This window comes from Phocoena sinus, chromosome 15, assembly GCF_008692025.1.
Source record: "Phocoena sinus isolate mPhoSin1 chromosome 15, mPhoSin1.pri, whole genome shotgun sequence".
Classification (NCBI taxonomy): Eukaryota; Metazoa; Chordata; class Mammalia; order Artiodactyla; family Phocoenidae; genus Phocoena; species Phocoena sinus.
Window position 1 is genome coordinate 24,200,946 of NC_045777.1, and position 19,677 is coordinate 24,220,622.

Sequence of the window (19,677 nt, forward strand, 5' to 3'; positions counted from 1 at the left end):
GGTATTGCTGGACAAATAAAACTTGGCCTACTGGGTGCTGGCTTATAGCTCTTGATTTAGGTACTAGGTTAAAAACCTATGATGGATATTATTTAAAAACTCCTCCCCAGAAAAATACATTTGTACACAGTGTTTTATATATAGTTTTAGGGAATTAAGGGCTCAGCTAACAGTTCCTGATGTAGCGTGGAATTGCTTTTCCAGTGTCTGGAATGGATATTTTGTCCTTCATATTTTATTTTGGGGTTATAACCTATTCTGCTTTTTCTCTTCTCCCTTGCGATAGACGGAAGGGGTTACAAAGCGTTTGGCAGAAAAGAATGACTTTGTGATCTTCCTGTTTACACTGATGACGAGTAAGAAGACATTCTTACAGACAGCAACCCTCATTGAAGATATTTTGGGTGTTAAAAAGGTGAGCTGTATCCTCTAGCAGGTGAATGACCAGGTGGAGGAGAGTGCCTCAGACAGTTGGATTCTCAAACCTGAATAATGTACAGAACTCTTTTAAAGAAAAACTCTGCCATACTCCTAGTGTTAAAATTATTTTTTTGTGTTACTTAAGTATATTCACTAGGTTATACTACTTATACTAATAGATCTTAAATGATTATAAAACCTAAACAAATAGATTGAAATCAAACTAATTATAAAACTCAAACGCTCAGATTGACTTTGTGAATTTAATGTGTTAACTAATGTTACTTTGCTGAAATCAAATTGTCCCTCAATTATTATGGTGCAAGATCTTTTTAGCATAGCTCTAATGCTGTATGCTGTATAATAACTCCATTCTCCTACCACTTTTCTAAATTTGAACTGTTGTGAAGCTTTCTTGTGAGGATGTTTGACTTTCACTTATTACGTTCACCTCTATTTTTTCTCATTAGTTTTCAACAAAGTTTAATTGACACCAACATAGGAAATAACAAATACGAGCACTGAAATCCTGCCAGTTGGTCATAAGATGGACATTCAAATGATCCAGGATATGCTTTAAAAAAAAAAAAACAAAAGGACTATGATCGAAGTGAAAGCACTAAATTAAATATTTGTCATCGAGAATTCACAGACCGCGCCCCCCCCCCCCCCCAAACAGATCTATAGGCATGTTAGAGAATCACTATATTAGATTTTTGGTGTAATGCTTGTTAGGACCTGGCTTACTTCCCCAAGTCCTTGTCCCATGCCTCCACGTCGGTTGCAGGTTTGCAGATTTCTTCCTTTTACTACTGAGGAGGTAGGAGCAGCCTCTTAGATTTTCTGTTGCAGTGAAAAGAGTACCCATGTGCATCGTGGTGACCCCAGCTTTCATTTCTGTGTTTCTGCTGGCACTTTCCCCAGGCTCTGCTTGTTATTGCCCAGGCAGAAGATGCACAAGTGACCCATTGTCTGTAGGAAAACATTGGAGATGTGTGCAGGTCCCAGACAGACCCTTTGTGCCCTTTGATGAAAAGGCTTTGTTATTTTTCCATAATTGTATGCACCAGTGTGTGAGAAGGGGCTTCCAGGGTGGAAACTCCAGACTCCCTGGCAGTCTTAGCATAAGACTCTAGGATTCCTCCTTCATAACTTTTCCTGCTTGTCCCTCATGCCCTCTTCCTCCCTCTCATACCTTTCTGTGTTGCCAAAAATAGTGATGAGTTCTGCTAGACATTATGGGTACCTTAGTGCAGTTTGAAAGGGGGATAGACACCATAAGAAAGTGGGAACACAAGCCACAAACTGGGAAAAGATATTTGCAACCCATGCAACTAACAAAAGATTGGTATTCAGAATTTATCATGGGGAATTCTCTGGTGGTCCAGTGGTTGAGACTCCGGGCTTCCACTGCAGGGAGCATGGGTTCGATGCTTGGTCAGGGAACTAGGATCCCGCATGTAGTGTGGCACGGCCAACAAACAAACAAAAACAACAACCAAAATAACCCCCAAAACAACAACAGAATTTATCATGAATTCTTGTGAATCAGCAAGGAAAAGACAAATGGCCCAGTAGAAAAATGGGCAATGATAGGAGCAAGCATTTTACAGAGGAGGAACAAATGATCCATAAAAAGAAGATGCTTAACTTCACTGATAATCAGGAAAATGCAAATAAGACCACAGTGAGAGAGCTCGAGAATGTGTATCACTGGAAACACTTACATTACTGCTGATACCTTTTTATATCAGCAGAATATATCTATTTTGTTTTCTAGTTGAACGTGGGCATACCCTGTGACCCAGCACCTAAGGAAGCACTGACCTGAGGGCCGAGGCGTCAGTATTGTGGCCTGGGTAACCTGTAACCTATGCCCAGGCACACTCGTGGGGAAGCTCAATTCCAGAACAGTGATTCTTAGAAATAAAAGCACTAAATTGAAGCCAGGAGGGTGTGAAATGAATTCAGTGGATCTACCAGCTAAATAGAAAAGATCAAAATGTATTGTGTAAGGGTATTGTTTAAGTTTTTGTTTCATATTTATACACATACATTCACCTGTGTATATTTACTATGTTGTGATGGAAAATTTATTTTTTATTCTTGGACATTGTCAGAATGGTTTGGAAGCCACTGCCTCAGAAAAACTTCTGCACATGTGCATCAAGAAACACATAAGAAAGGTTATAGCATTATTGGTTAAGGGCAAAAAACTGAAACCAGGTCTCTGATCCGTCAACAGGAAAATGGATAAATGTCCTCTGTTCACACAATGGGATATTATACAATGACTATTGCTATAGGCAACAACATAGCTAAATCATAGAAATTATTATTATTTTTTTTAATTTTTTGTGGTACGCAGGCCTCTCACTGTTGTGGCCTCTCCCGTTGCGGAGCACAGGCTCCGGACGCGCAGGCTCAGCGGCCATGGCTTACGGGCGCAGCCGCTCCACGGCATGTGGGATCTTCCCGGGGCACGAACCCATATCCCCTGCATCGGCAGGCGGACTCTCAACCACTGCGCCACCAGGGAAGCCCCATAGAAATTATTGATAGAAGTCAGTTGCAGAAGATTGTATATAGTGTATCTTTTTTAAAATAGATCTTTATTGGAGTATAATTGCTTCATAATACTGTGTTAGTTTCTACTGTACACCAAAGTGAATCAGCCATATGCATACATATGTCCCCATATCCCCTCCCTCTTGCGTCTCCCTCCCATCCTCTAGGTCATCGCAAAGCACCGAGCTGCTATGCTGCTGCTTCCCACTAGCTAATTACTTTACATTCGGTAGTGTATATATGTCGATGCTACTCTCACTTTGCCCCAGCTTCCCCCTCCCACCCCATGTCCTCAAGTCCATTCTCTATGCCTACATCTTTATTCCTGCCCTGCAACTAGGTTCATCAGTACCATTTTTTTTTTTAGATTCGTTAGCATATAGTATTTGTTTTTCTCTTTCTAACTTACTTCACTCTGTATGACAGACTCTAGGTCCATCCACCGCACTACAAATAACTCAATTTTGTTTCCTTTTATGGATGAGTAATATTCAGTTGTATATTCGTGCCACATCTTCTTTATCCATTCATTTTTCGATGGACATTTAGCTTGGTTCCATGTCTTGGCTGTTGTAAATAGTGCTGCGGTGAACATTGTGGTATGTGTCTCTTTTTGAATTATGGTTTTCTCAGGGTATATGCCCAGTAGTGGGATTGCTGGGTCATATGGTAGTTCTATTTTTAGTTTTTTAAGGAACCTCCGTACTGTTTTCCATAGTGGTTGTATCAATTTACATTCCCACCAATAGTGCAGGAGGGTTCCCTTTCACCACACCCTTTCCAGCATTTGTTTCTAGATTTTTTGATAATGACCACTCTGCCTGGCATGAGATGATACCTCACTGTAGTTTTGATTTGCATTTCTCTAATAATTAGCGATGTTGAGCATCTTTTCATGTGCCTTTTGGCCATCTGTATGTCTTCCTTGGTGAAATGTCTTATTTAGGTCTTCCACCCATTTTTTAATTCTGCCCATTTTTTAATAATTTAAAATTGCAAATATTTTCTCCCATTCTGAGGGTTGTCTTTTGGTCTTGTTTATGGTTTCCTTTGCTGTGCAAAAGCTTTTAAGTTTAATTAAATCCCATTTGTTTATTTTTGTTTTTATTTCCATTACTCTAGGAGGTGGGTCAAAAAAGATCTTGCTGTGGTTTATGTCAAAGAGTGTTTTTCCTATGTTTTCCTCAAAGAGTTTTATAGTGTCTGGTCTTACATTTAAGTCTTTAATCCATTTCGAGTTTATTTTTGTGTATGGTGTTAGGGAGTGTTTGAATTTCTTTCTTTTACATGTAGTGGTCCAGTTTTCCCAGCACCATTTATTGAAGGGGCTGTCTTTTCTCCATTGTTTGTTCTTGCCTCCTTGGTCGTAAATTAGGTGACCATAGGTGTGTGGGTTTATCTCCGGGCATTCTATCCTGTACCATTGATCTGTATTTCTGTTTTTGTGCCAGTACCATACTGTCTTGATTATTGTAGCTTTGTGGCATAGTTTGAAGTCAGGGCCCCTGATTCCTCCAACTCCATTTTTCTTTCTCAAGAATGCTTTGGCTATTTGGGGTCTCTTGTGTTTCCATATGAATTGTAAAATTTTTTGTTCTAATTCTGTGAAGAATGCCATTGGTAGTTTGATAGGGATTGTGTTGAACCTGTAGATTGCTTTGGGTAGTATAGTCATTTTCACAATATTGATTCTTCCTATCCAAGAACAATAGTGTATTTCTCCATCTGTTTATGTCATCTTTGATTTCTTTCATCAATGTTTTATAGTTTTCTGAGTACAAGTCTTTCTCCTCCTTAGGCAGGTTTATTCCTAGGTATTTTATTCTTTTTATTGCAATGGTAAATGGGAGTGTTTCCTTAATTTCTCTTTCTGATTTTTCATTGTTGGTGTCTAGGAATGCTGGAGATTTCTGTGCATTAATTTTGTATCCTTCAGCCTTACCAGATTTGTTGATTAGTTCTAGTAGTTTTCTGGTGGCATCTATAGGATTTTCTGTGGATAGTGTCATGTCATCTGCAAACAGTGACAACTTTACTTCTTCTTTTCCAATTTGTATTCCTTTTATTTCTTTTTCTTCTCTGATTGCCATGGCTCGGACTTCCAAAACTATGTTGAATAATAGTGGTGAGAGTGGACATCCTTTTTTTGTTCCTAATCTTAGTGGAAATGCTTTCAGTTTTTCACCATTGAGTATGATGCTTGCTGTGGGTTTGTCATATAGGTAGGTTCCCTCTATGCCCATTTTCTGGAGAGTTTTTATCATAAATGGGTGTTGAATTTTGTCGAAAACTTTTTCTGCATCTATTGAGATGATCATATGGTTTTTATTCTTCAGTTTGTTAATATGGTGTATCACATTGATTGATTTGTGTGTGTTAAAGAATCCTTGCATCCCTGGGATAAATCCCACTTGATCATGGTGTATGATCCTTTTAATGTGCTGTTGGATTCTGTTTGCTAGTATTTTGTTCAGGTCTATAATTTTCTTTTTTTGTGATGTCGTTTTCTAGTTTTGGTATCAGGATGATGGTGGCTTCATAGAATGAATTTGGGAGTGTTTCTCCCTCTGAAATTTTTTGAAAGTATTTGAGAAGGATCAGTGTTAGCTCTTCTCTAAATGTTTGATAGTATTTGCCTGTGAAGCCATCTGGTCCTGGACTTCTGTTTGTTGGAAGATTTTTAATTACGGTTTCAATTTCATTACTTGTCATAGGTCTGTTTATATTTTCTAATTCTTCCTGGTTCAGTCTTGGAAAATTTTACCTTTCCAAGAATTTGTCCATTTCTATGTGGTTGTCCATTTTATTGGCATATAGTTGTTTGTAGTAGTTTGTAGTAGTCTCTTATAATCCTTTGTATGTCTGCAGTGTCAGTTATGATTTCTCCTTTTTCATTTCTAATTTTATTGATTTGCGTCCTCTCCCTTTTTTTCTTGATGAATCTGGCTAAGGGTTTATCAATTTTGTTTATCTTCTCAAAAAAAAACAGCTTTTTTTTTTTTGACTGGTCTAAATACATAAACTTATTTTCCCCCTTACCTTCCTTTCTTTGGGAAAAGGAAAAAGGAAACATTACTCTGTCTACTCAGAGAGCAAGGAGAACAGCAGAACAGATGAAGGGGGACTGAACTTACTGACTCTTCTACCCGCTTCTGTTCTCTCTCAGCCTGTATGTTGTCCTTATAGGTGAGTGAGAGATGTTAGGATTTCAGCATGCTGCTCCTTAACTGGAATGGGGCAAGAAATGCTCCAGCTGTTTTAATCAGTGACGTTTATTAACACGTTTCAAGTGGCCAAAGTGTGCAGCCAGCACAATACCCAAAGCAATTAGATCATTCCTTTTTAAGACCAAGAAACTTTCTCTTGGTTTGATCTACTCTTGGTTTGATCTACTCCAACATACCAAATACATAGATTTTGGAATAAACTCAAATAAATTGTAATTTACTTTCACCCAAAATTACACATCCTCTACCTAAGGACAAAGTCACTGCTCCTCTAAAGATACTGAGGGGAAGGGGAGTAGCTCAAATGAGTCTGTAATTTAAAATCACAACCAGAGAAGAAACACTTCAAGCACAATGGGGACATTCCATTGAAGAGCCACGTTCATTTGGAATGTTTGCTTTGAAAACAACTCTTCTGGGGAATAAAGAACCAGCTTTTAGTTTTATTGATCTTTGCTATTGTTTTATTCCTTTCTATTTCATTTATTTCTGCTCTGGTCTTTATGATTTCTTTCCTTCTACTCACTTCGGGTTTTCTTTGTTCTTCTTTCTCTAGTTGTTTTAAGTGTAGGGTTAGATTGTTTATTTGAGGTTTTTCTTGTTTCTCGAGGTGAGATTGAATTGCTGTAAACTTCCCTCTTAGAACTGCTTTTGCTGCGTCCCATAGGTTTTGGGTCGTCGTGTTATCATTGTCATTTGTTTCTATGTATTTTTTTAATTTCTTCTTTGATTTCTTCAGTGATCTCTTGGTTATTTAGTAGCGCACTGTTTAGCCTCCATGTGTATAGTATATCATTTTTACAAAGCTCAAAAATAGGCAAACTCAAATCATACAAAACTTTTTTTTAATGAAAAAGCAATAATAAACAAAATTCAGGATAGTGGTTACCTCTGGCCGAGAGAAAGGGAGATGTGATAGGAAAGGCACACATAGCTATTCACTTTGTTATGCTTTATAACATATGTTGTATCAAGTATTAAATAAAAATTAAAATATAACACAAAGAAGTGGGCCTGGAGGGTGTGGCGGGGGGGACCTGGTTTGCAACCCATACACTAAGTTGGACAGGGCTAAAGGAACAGATGAGCTGGAAGTCCCAGTTTCCAATAATAACAATAGCTAACATTTGTGTACTGGGAAGGCAAAGGTGGAAGAAGCTGCTCCCGAATAACCCCTCCACAGCCAACCAGAAATAGGAGTGAGATTCACAAGGGCTTCTAGGAATCATTCATTGGTTCAGTATACATTTACTGAGACCTACACTACCAGGTTCTATGCACTGAGGCTCTGGAGAGGAGGTAAGATACACTCCTGACTCAAGGCAGTGTCAGTTTATTTGGGAAATTAGATGCAGGAACAGATAATTACAAGATCATGTTATATGTGCAGTGACAGAGAAATACCCAATCCAGTGGAAGTTAAGTACATTAGTGGGATGAAGGGTAGCAGGTATTATCTGAAGAATGTAAAGCTGTTTCAGAAGGAGAGAAGATCATGTGATGTACAACATTTGTGGATATTAAGGAAGAAAGAAAATGAGAATATAACCAAATAACAAAAAGCATTTCATAAAATTAAGTACTCATTCATGATAAAAGCTAGGAAATAGAAAGAAAATTCCTTAACTTGGTATTGGATATCTATTAAAACTTACAGCAAACATCAAACTAAACCTGAAACTTTGGAAATATTTCTAATAAGGAAAAAGGGGAGAAGGTCTGCTATCACTTACTCTAGATAATTGGTTACATGGGCATGTACACAAGGAGACACCTATAGGAATGTTCATTGCAACACTGTTTAATAGTGAAAAATTATAGTCCACCTAAACATACACATATTTAAAAAGAATGATTGAATAAATGTGAATTAAAACAATGAGAAATGATTGAAGTAGACTTACTTGTATCAGTGTAGTTGAATCTCAGTGTTGACCGTGAAGTATCATTCACACTGTGCATGCAGAACAAAACCATGTATTTTTGTTTTATTTTTTATTGAGGTATAATTGATTTACAGTATTATATTAGTTTCAGGTATACAACACAGTGATTCAAAATTTTTATAGATTATACTCCATTTAAAGTTATAAAATATTGGCTGTGTTCCCTGTGCTCTACAATATATCCTTGTAGCTTATGTATTTTATACATAGTAGTTTGTGAACAATACCATATATTTTTTGTGGAAATATTTGTAAGTGTGAAAACGTGTAGAAATAATAAACAGAATTCAAAATAATGGTTACATCTTGGCGGGGAATGAAGTGAATGCAACTAGGTAGGGATACACAAGGACCTTCAGCTATATTTGAAATATTTTATGTCTTGAAAACATCTATGGCAATTTCTGATTGATAAAACTTGAGTGGTAGGCATTTTTTTTAGGCAAAATGGGGCATATGAGCAAAGGTGGAGAGTAAGAATAGTGGTCCTCAAAGGGTTTAATCCTCAAACCAATCCTATGAGGTAGATTAGATTAGTCCCATTTGACAGAAGAGCAAAGACTTAGGTTCCATGACTTACCTAAGGGTTGTGCAGCTGCGAATTGTGGAGCTGGGGTTTGAACCTAAGCGATCTAGCTACCAAGCCCCATTCTTAGGGGAATGCAAAAGAGCAGCACATTCAATCTCAAATGAACTGAGCATGGGGATTGTTTTATTTGTGTCTTTTGTAGGAAATGATCCGACTAGATGAAGTCCCCAATCTGAGTTCCTTAGTATCCAATTTCGATCAGCAGCAGCTTGCTAATTTCTGCCGGATTCTGGCTGTCACCATTTCAGAGATGGATACAGGGAATGATGACAAGCATACGCTTCTGGCCAAAAATGCTCAGCAGAAGAAGAGCTTGAGCTTGGGGCCTTCTGCAGCTGAAATCAACCAAGGTAAAGTCTCTAAGTTGTCAGAATTTTGACATGGTAGTTCCGAGGTCCCTTCCTAAATCATCTAGCTTTTTCAGTATTTCTAGAGATTTGATCCATGTGAGGGCTCCTTGGGTCCACTTAGAGTATGTAAAATTTATATCTATGTATCTCTTCATTATTTTGGGGGACCAAGTCCATAGCCATCAGACTTTTTAATAGATCCAGAACCTCAAAAAAGTTAAGAACCATTATTTATCAGAATTCAAATTACATATGTTTTCTTCCACTGAGCCTTCCTTTATCCTATATGATAAATATAGATATAGATATATGAGATAGATATATGGAATATATAGAGAGAGAGGGAGAGAGAGAGAGATACAGTCATACATCAGAGATACTGAGAGTTGGGTACCAGTATCTGTGACACTGCGATAAAGTGCATATTGCAGTGGAGTCACACAAACTTTTCGGTTTCCCAGTGCATATAAAAGTTATGGTTACACTATATCATAGTCTATTATGTGCAATAGCATTACATCTAAAAAAAGTACATACTTTAATTAAAAAATACTTCATTGATTAAAAGAGCTACCCATCATCTGAGCCTTCAGAGAGTCTTAAATAATCTCTTTGCCTCCATGTTGATGGCTGCTGACTCATAAGGGTGGCGATTGCTGAAGTTTGGGTGGCTGCAGCGATGTCTTAAAATAAGACAACAGTGAAGTCTGCCACATTCATTGACTCCTGCTTTCATGAAGGATTTCTCTGTAGCAGGCAATGCTGTTTGATAGCATTTTACCCACAGTAGAACTTCCTTCAAAATTAGAGTCAGTCTTCTCAAACCCTGCTGCTGTTTTATCAACTAAGTTTATATAATATTCTAAATCCTTTGTCATTTCAACCTTTTTTTATTGAAGTATAGTTGATTTACAATGTTGTGTTAGTTTCTGCTTTCCAGCAAAGTGATTCAGTTATTTATATGTGCACATTCTTTTTTTTTTGCGGTATGCGGGCCTCTCACTGTTGTGGCCTCTCCCGTTGTGGAGCACAGGCTCCGGAAGCGCAGGCTCAGCGGCCATGGCCCACGGGCCCAGCCGCTCCACGGCATGTGGGATCTTCCCGGACCGGGGCACGAACCCGCGTCCCCTGCATCGGCAGGTGGACTCTCAACCACTGCACCACCAGGGAAGCCCTACATTCTTTTTTATAGTCTTTTCCATTATGATTTATCACAGGATATTGAATATAGTTCCCTGTGCTGTACAGTAGGACCTTGTTGTTTATCCATTCCATATATAATAGTTTGCAACTGCTAATCCCCAACTCCCAAACCATCCCTCTCCCACTGGCCCTCCCCCTTGACTGTTGATTGCATCAACAGTCTTCCCAGCATCTTTGCCAGGAGTAGATTCTATCTCAAGAAGCCCTTTCTTTGTTCATCCATACTCTTCATCTGTTAAAGTTTTATCATAAGATTGCATCAATTCAGTCCCATCTTCAAGCTCCACTTCTAATTCTGTTTCTCTTCCTGTTTCCACCACATCTGCAGTTACTTCCTCCACTAAAGTCTTAAAGCCCTCAAAGTCATCCATGAGGGTTGGAATGAACTTTGTCCAAATTCCTGTTAATGTTGATACTTTGCCCTCTTCCCATGAAGCATGAATGTCCCTTATGGCATCTAGAACGGTGAATCCTGTCCAGAAGGTCCTTGTAGGGTTTTTATCCCCATCCTCCTTTCTTGTGACTTTGGGGGAGTTCTCATTTTACTAAATCATAAAATATACATTTTTAAAAACATGAATTTTATTATAACTAAATTATACCTCAAACCTAGTTTAAGCACGTGCATACACCTACACTGACAAAAGCTAACATTTGTTAAGCTCCTGTGTGTGGCAAACATTGAGCTAACTGCTTTACCTAGGAGTGATTTTGTTTAATCCTCCAAGCAGCCCTGTGAAATAGAGATTAGCATCCCCATTGCACAGCTTGGGAAACTGAGGGGTCATACAGTTTCAGTAATGGATATCTGTGTGTGCTGAGGTACTAAGTAACCTTCATCTTGTAGTTTCCCATTTAGAGAATCTATTCTGGCAGGTTAGTTTTATCCTGTTGGTATCTATTACCTTCATGGACCTGTTTGTAAGCTGACAAGTAAAACCACCATTACCCATCATCCTTGGGGAATGAGGTATTCTAGTCAGTTGGGTTTTTAATTAACTGAGGGTTAACCCCAAGCCCAGTTTTCATTGATTTGGGGGATTGAAAAAAGGAAGCCTTTATAAAATGTCAGGGTTCACTTTCATACCTGTGTGGCTAACCCATGAGGTTGTCTACATGTGATGTCAGCTTATAGCTTTTGGGATAAAGCTTTATTAAATGTTGTATTTTAGCACATGTTGTTGTACAGGGTCTAGTTCTCCTGACTCTCTGACCATAATTCCTATCTCCTTGTCCCCCCACCTCACACACATTTTTCTCCAGTCAGATGCCCTAGGAAGGCCAAGGTGAACATAATTAAATTACAAGTGGATGAGAAAGATCTTAGTCCTTAGTGTTGTCTATCTTTAATTGAACTCCAGTACTGAATACTTTTATTTTTTTATTCCTTTAATTAATTTTTATTGGCGTATAGTTGATTTACAGTGTTAGTTTCTGCTGTACAGCAAAGTGAATCAGTTATACATATATCCACTTTTTTTTTTAGATTCTTTTCCCATAAAGGCCATTACAGAGTATTGAGTAGAGTTCCCTGTACTATACAGTAGGTTCTTATTAGTTATCTATTTTATATATACTAGTGTGTATATGTCAATCCCAAGCTCCCAATTTATCCCTCCCCCCATCCCCTTGGTAACCGTAAGTTTATTTTCTACATCTGTGACTCTATTTCTGTTTTGTAAATAAGTTCACTTGTACCATTTTTTTAGATTCCACATGTAAGCAATATCATATGATATTTGTCTTTCTCTGTCTGACTTACTTCACTCAGTATGACAATCTCTAGGTCCATCCATGTCACTGCCAATGGCATTATTTCATTCTTTTGTGTGGCTGAGTAATACTCCATTGTATATATGTACCACATCTTCTTTATCCATCCATCCATTGATGGACATGTAGGTTGCTTCCATGTCCTGGCTGTTGTAAATAGTGCTGCAATGAACATTGGGGTGCATGTGTCTTTTCAGATTATGGTTTTCTCTGGATATATGCCCAGGAGTGGGATTGCTCTATTTTTAGTTTTTTAAGGAAATAGAGGTGTGTGTAATAGTCAGCCTTGGCTGTCATAACAGGATAGCACAGACTGGGTGGCTTAAACAGCAGAAATTAGTTTCTCACAGTTTTGGAGGCTAGAGGTCCAAGATTGAAGTGCCATCAGCAGTGGTTTTTTGTGAGGCCTCTCTTCCTGGCTTGCAGATGGCCACCTTCTCACTGTGTCCTCATGTGTCCTTTTCTCTGTACATGCACAAAGAGAGCTCTGGTGTCTCTTCCTCTTATGTAAGGACACCAATTCCTATCAGATTAGGGCCCCAGTCTTACGACCTCATTTAATTACCGCCCTAAAGGCTCTGTCTCCAGATATAGTCATATTGTGGATTAAGGCTTCAACATACGAATTTCAGGGGGGACACAATTCAATCCATTTTAGTATGGAAAGCTGAAGTGTGTAGGATGTTGCCGAAAAGTTTTTGTTTTGTTTTTAATAAACTGCAGCTGTGAAATAGTTTTCTTGGCCAGCAAAATGATGTCTTATGCTGTCTTCCTGGAGCTTAGATAATAAAAATGTTAGAGAACTTCTTAGGCTTCTCAGAAAGTACCAGTTATCTCTTCTGTTGATTCAGATAAGAACAAATGGATCCATCTGCAGGGAAAAAATCACTCACAATGTTAGTCAGATGTAGGTGAAGCCACAGGCCTGGTAATTATCAATTTATAGGTGACACCTATATATGCTGATTTACACAGCATATGAGCTAATTCAGAATCATCTCAGAGAGCTGGAAAGCAGAGCCTAAACTGCAACAGGAAAATTTACAGGAGTGTTTGGGAAATACTAACGTTTTAACAAATAAGAGGAGAGAAGAGGTCTGCTTTTGCAGAAATTATTGGAAGTTGTGGGTGTTTTAGCTGTCAACCTGTTTAACGTTAACCAGCAGTGCATGTGGTAGCTACTGATAAAGCTGTGAGAAGTACAAAGACCATACGATGCTGGGGTGCCAGTCCCCTGAGATTGTGTATAAGTTGGTGAATATAATGGGCCAGTGAGTTTTTCCTGGGGAGAGCATCCAAAACTTTCATCAGCTTTTCAAGAGATGAGTGACTAACAAAAGCTCAGGAATATCTGGGGTGGAAGTCAGTCTCAGAACCCTGAATACTGGGTAGGTTACATCTGAAGGTCTGTGTTTAGTGTGCAGGGTGTGAAGACTAGGTCTTAGGAACTGCCCTGTGAGGAACAGTTAGAGAAACTGGAGCTATTTACCTGGAGAAACGAGGTGTGACTAAAAATCCATCTTTTTGAAATTTTTCAAAATTAGAAATTTTTAGAAATCCAAACTCTTCATTTATTTAGTTTATTTTTTGGGGAAAAAATTATAGTTTTTGTTTGTTTGTTTGTTGTAAATTCACAAACTACAGAGGAACAGCAGGTGTACGGTAGAAAGTTTGTTCCCATCCCAGTGGTGACCTATTACCAGTTTCTCATTTGTCCCTCCAGGGATACTCTGTACGTGACCAGTTACGGGGTGGAGGAGGGAAGAAGAGAAGACTGGCTCCTTTCTGTTTGTACTGATGGTGATGTAAAATAAGCACCATTCTGCCCCTGGCTCTTTTCACTTAACTTTATCTTGCAGAGCATCCGTTCCAGTACATACAGAATTATCTGATTCCTTTTTACAACTGGATAGTATTCTAGTATATGGGCGTAGCATAATTTATTTAACCAGTCCCCTGTTGATGGAAATTTGTTTTACCTCAAGTCTTTTTTCCTACAAATAACAGCCTGTGTATGGGGTTTAATGTGCTGGATATTTGCCTTTTAAACTTTGATAGATATTAACAGATTTACCTTCCATAGAAATTACTAGTTCATCTTTCCACCCTGTATACCCTTCCCAGTACAGGGCCTTCTTCAACTTCTTGATATTTGTCAAACTTGATAAGGAAAAAAATGGTATCTCAAAAAAAAAAATCTATCTCAGTACGTTTTTTTTTAATTGAGGTGAAAGTCACATTTAAAAAATTAACCATTTAATTCAGTGGTTTATAGTACATGTACAATTTGTGCAGCCACCATCTAGTTCCAAAACATTTTCATCACCCCAAAAGGAAACACTGTACACATTCAGCAGTTATTCTTCATTACCCCCAACCCCTGGCAACCATCTGCTTTCTGTTGGATTTATCTATTCTGGGTATTTCATATAAATGAAATTTTTAAAATGTGATCTTTTGTATCACATATCATACCTCTTTCACTTATCGTGATGTTTTTGAGGTTCATCAGTGCTGTTGCATGTCAGTATTTCATTCTTTTTTATGGCTGAATAATATTCTTTGTGTGTACATACGAATTTGTGAAACGTGTACATACCAATTTGTGAAACACTGATGGACATTTGGGTTATTTCCACCTTTTGACTGTTGTGAATAGTGCTGCTCTGAACACATGCATACACAGGTATTTGAGCACCTGTTTTCACTTCTTTTGGGTGTGAACTTAGGATGGAATTGCTAGGTCATATGGTAATTGTATATTTAACTTTTTGAGGAGAAGTTAATCTCAGTGTAGTTGGTTTTTTTTTTTAAGATTGTTTTGATTTGGACCATTCTTAAAGTCTTTATTGAACTTGTTACAATATTGCTTCTGTATTATGTTTTGGTTTTTTGGCCATGAGGCATGTGGGATCCCAACTCCCCGACCAGGGATTGAACCCACAGCCCCTGCATTGGAAGGCATAGTCCCAACCACTGGGCCACCAGGGAGGTCCCTCAGTGTAGTTTAATTCACCTTTTTTTATTAACGCAGTCACACATTATTTTATAGTCACTCGCTAATTTATAGAGAATGGAGAGGGGGCTAAGATGATTTGCCAAGCTCTGTGCTGGCACTAAATTCATATGACTTCATATAATCCTCCTAACTACTTTGTTTTTATTTATTTTATTTTTAAAGAATTTTCTTTAATGTATTCTTTTAAGGTTTACTTTAAAATTTTTTATTATGGGAAACTTCACACATATAAAAGCAGAGACATATATATGACAGTGTAATGATCCCCATTTACCTACTACCTACCTTCAACAGTTATCAACTGATGGCCTGTCTTTTTTTTTTTTTTTTTTTGCGGTACGCGGGCCTCTCACTGTTGTGGCCTCTCCCGTTGCGGAGCACAGGCTCCGGACGCACAGGCTCAGCGGCCATGGCTCACGGGCCTAGCCGCTCCACAGCATGTGGGATCTTCCCGGACCATGGTTCAATCCTGTGTTCTCTGCATCGGCAGGCGGATTCTCAACCACTGCACCACCAGGGAAGCCCCTGCTGGCCTGTCTTTATCTCTACCCTCATTTACTCCTACCGTCCTCACTTTGGATTATTTTGAAGCATATCCCAGACATTGTAAGATTTCACTTGCATACATTTCAGTGTTTCTATAAGATAATTACTCTTTAAACCATATTGTACACTCCCAAATTAATATCTTGATATTTTGAAATATCTAGTTATTTATTTTTGATTCAATGATACATTTACATGATTCAGAAAATCTACAGATTCAAAAAGTTGTTCACTGAAAAGTACCCCTCCCACTGTATTCCCAGTGGCATTATTCTCTTTGCCTTTGGCAAACCACTGTTTTCTATCCTTAAGAAGATTTAATGCATACACAAGCAAATACGTACAGGCGTTAGCTTTATTTTAAAGAAGGTTAAATTTTGGAGCCAAGATTTGAACCTGGATTCCCTGCCTTCAAAGTTTATTATGTTCTTTATGCTGACCAGAATTTCTGTCTTACTCATCATTGTCAGTAAAATGCAACTGGTGCAAATAGGAGCTGGGTAATTATTCAGTTTCTTTCTTTACCTTAAAAAGAAAGAAAGAAAGAAAGAAAGAAAAGGCTTATCTTTTTTCTTCCTGCTAGTATGTGTGTGCTATAGGAAAATCAAACCATAGTTAAGTAGTTTTTGTTTGTTTGTTTGTTTTTTGCGGTACGCAGGCCTCTCACTGTTGTGGCCTCTCCTGTTGCGGAGCACAGGCTCCGGACACGCAGGCTCAGTGGCCATGGCTCACGGGCCTAGCCGCTCCGTGGCATGTGGGATCTTCCCGGATCGGGGCATGAACCCATGTCCCCTGCATCGGCAGGCGGACTCTCAACCACTGCACCACCAGGGAAGCCCCAGTTAAGTAGTTTTAAAAGAAGCATTTATATCCTCTCCTACTCAGGAACAGCCACAGTAAATACCTTGGTATATATCCTTCTGTTCTTTATCTGTGTATATGTATATTATGTGCATATTTTAAAGAAGAAAACTTAAAAAATTTTAAAGAAAATGGGCTTAAGCCAATACTGTTTAGTAATTTACTTCCTTGGGGCTTCCCTGGTGGCACAGTGGTTAAGAATACGCCTGCCAGTGCAGGGGGCACAGATTCGATCCCTAGTCTGGGAAGATCCCTCATGCCGCGGAGCAGCTAAGCCCGTGCACCACAACTACTGAGCCTGCACTCTAGAGCCTGCAAGCCACAACTGCTGAGCCCGTGTGCCACAACTACTGAATGAAACCCATGCGCCTAGAGCTCATGTTCCACAACTACAACAAGAGAAGCCACCGCAATGAGAAGCCCGCGCACTGCAAGGAAGAGTAGCCCTTGCTCACCACAACTAGAGAGAGCCCACACACAGCAACGAAGACCCAATGCAGCCAAAAAATAAATTAATTAATTAATTTTTATAAAAATCACTAAAATAATAATAATAATTTACTTCCTTAACAAGTAAATTCAAACATCTTTCTGGAGTTGCTGTATAAAGATGTGTGTGTCATTGTTCTTAGTGTCTGTGTGTTGTATTCCACTGCATGGATGTATCATTTAATCAGTATGCTATTAATGAACACATAGTTATCTCTACCTTTTTGCTGTTATAGAAACCACACCAATGAACCTCTCTATACAGATATCTATGTATATATAATTAGTTATTTCTTTATGGTAATTCCCCAGAAATGGACCTCCTAGCTTAGAGACACACAGATTTACGGCGTAAAGGTTATTCTAGTTTATAGTCCCACCAGTAGATATGAGTCTGTTTCCCTGCACCTGCTAAAATTGAATTTGTTTTTATAACTTTATTACTATTTTACCTTGGGTTGGCATTTCATTTTAAAGGGAAGCTCTGACTAACTGCTGTCAGATTAAGGTGAGAAGCTGGTTGTTTGTTGAGTGATTTAGAGCTGGTCTCTGTTTTGACATTTCCTCTTTTGTTCTTTCCTCGACAGCGGCCCTTCTCAGCATCCCTGGCTTTGTCGAGCGGCTTTGCAAGCTGGCAACTCGAAAGGTGTCAGAGTCAACGGGCACAGCCAGCTTCCTTCAGGAGTTGGAGGAGTGGTACACCTGGCTAGACAATGCTTTGGTGCTAGATGCCCTGATGCGAGTGGCTAATGAGGAATCTGAGCACAATCAAGGTACTCGGGATGGGTCTCCTGAGAGGTGGGGAGCATTCCTTTGGGTTCCTAGAGCCATTCTTGAACTCTTTTCCAAGCAGAATAAGTTGAAATTTGCTCAAAGTAGAATTTTCCTCAGGGCAGTCCTGGATCATGATGGTTAAGACTTTTGATAGCCAGTGACAGAACCTCTTTGAGCTTCCTTAAAGCAGACCTGATTTCAGGGACAGGGGCTTTGTTGCAGAACCCAAGGAATCAACTGGAAACATTACTGGAGCATTTCTAGGAACCCAGAGGTTCTTTCTCTGTTTCCACTTCTTTCTACATGTTTCTTTAGTCTTACCTTTCCTCCGTTCTGACAAGTAGACTGCCTAGTAAATGTGTGTACTCCTAGTCTCAGCTCCAGCTCCCTGGTGAACTACTGTGGCCTGTTTTGGGTGAGGTGCTCAACCCAAAGCATTTGACTCCGGGGTCAAATTGTACAAACCCAGGAATTCCCACTGGAATCATGCAGATAAAAGTGAAGGGAGGAGTTTCGTTCCTGGGATGGCAGTGTGTGGAGCTCCGTGGACCTGCTTGGTCAGTGAAACTAAACAAACCCTGTATACAACAGCAGCAACAACAAACATCCACATAAAGTCTGTGGAAGTTGTTCTCAGAGTGTACAGCAAGTAGGGAAGCATTTCTTCTAGAAAATCTACTAAAATTTAGTGAGAACATTGAGAGCCTATGACACTAGAATTCCTGCTTGATGCAGGTTCCACTCTGGACAGGTGTGGCCTAAAAGACAGGGCTCCCTCAGCTTCCAAACAAGGAATACAGAATCTCACTGGAAGAGGCAGGCTACCAGTTTTTCTCATCCCTTCCAGCTCCGAGTGGAAGAGGCTAAATTCTTGATGAATATAGCCAAGAGGGCAGGGGCTCCTTTCTTTCTCCCTCCCCTCCCCTCCCCTCCCCCCCTCCCTCCATCCCTTTTCTCAACTTTCTTGAGATATAATCAACACATAATATTGCGTACGTTTGAATTGTACAATGTGTTGATTTTATACATTTATATATTGTAGAATGATTACCACTGTAGCAGTAACTAACACCTCTATCCCATCACATAATTACCATTTCTTTTTTTCTGGTGAGAATATTTAAGATCTGTTCTCTTAGCAACATTCAATTATATGATATAGTATTATTGGCTATAATCACCATCCTATACACTGGATACCCAGAATTTGTTAATCTTCTAACTGGAAGTTTGTGTTCTTTGACCAGTAACTCCCCATTTCCCCACCACCACCACCACTAGTAACCACCACTAGCTGTTTCTCTGAGCTTTTTTAGATTCTACATTAAATGATATCATACAGTATTTGTCTTTCTCTGACTTATTTGATTTAGCATAATGCCAGAGGCTCCTTCCCTCCACCCACCTCCATACTGTACTCATAGTACAGAAGCTCTACCCAGGCCCAGTAGGCCAAGAATTCTATGGCCCTTATTGCCCTTGCCCCAGCTCTCTTGTAGGACAGAGGTTCCACTATGTAGGGAGAGGCAAGCTGAGGAGGCTATAGAGGCTACCTATCCTGCTCAGAGTAATAGCACTGAGATTTTGCCAGGGGGAGAGGTAATAGGTAAGAACAGAATGTTGGGAAGTTTGAGCTCAAGGTCATTCTCAGAAACAGTGTAGATTTTGGTGGTAAGAAAATAAAAGGAGCTCTTTTTAATTGAGAACAAAAAGCCAAACCGTATGCCAGCTAATTCACCAGAGAGAACCAAGGAAAGAGGTGGCTAAGAAGAACTTAAAGCTGAGGTCAAAACAAACCTCAGTCTCAAAAACTATCCCCGCCTGAATTTAATTGAATCAGACTTTGGAGCAATTTATGCCTCAAGGCACTGTCAAAAACAGTAGAGCATTCAGCCAGCAGTTAGTGGAGCCT

General features: G+C 39.2%; 1 protein-coding gene across 3 annotated transcripts in view; it reads left to right on the forward strand.

Moving 5' to 3' along the window:
* The window catches only part of TRPC4AP (transient receptor potential cation channel subfamily C member 4 associated protein), a 77,993-nt gene that overhangs the window by 35,266 nt on the left and 23,050 nt on the right, over positions 1-19,677 (forward strand). For all 3 annotated transcript variants that reach the window (XM_032604190.1, XM_032604191.1, XM_032604189.1), the window contains 3 exons: positions 287-415; positions 8,893-9,100; positions 17,579-17,764. In XM_032604190.1, the coding sequence (XP_032460081.1) occupies positions 287-415; positions 8,893-9,100; positions 17,579-17,764 (523 nt within the window). The remainder of the gene's footprint in view (positions 1-286; positions 416-8,892; positions 9,101-17,578; positions 17,765-19,677) is intronic.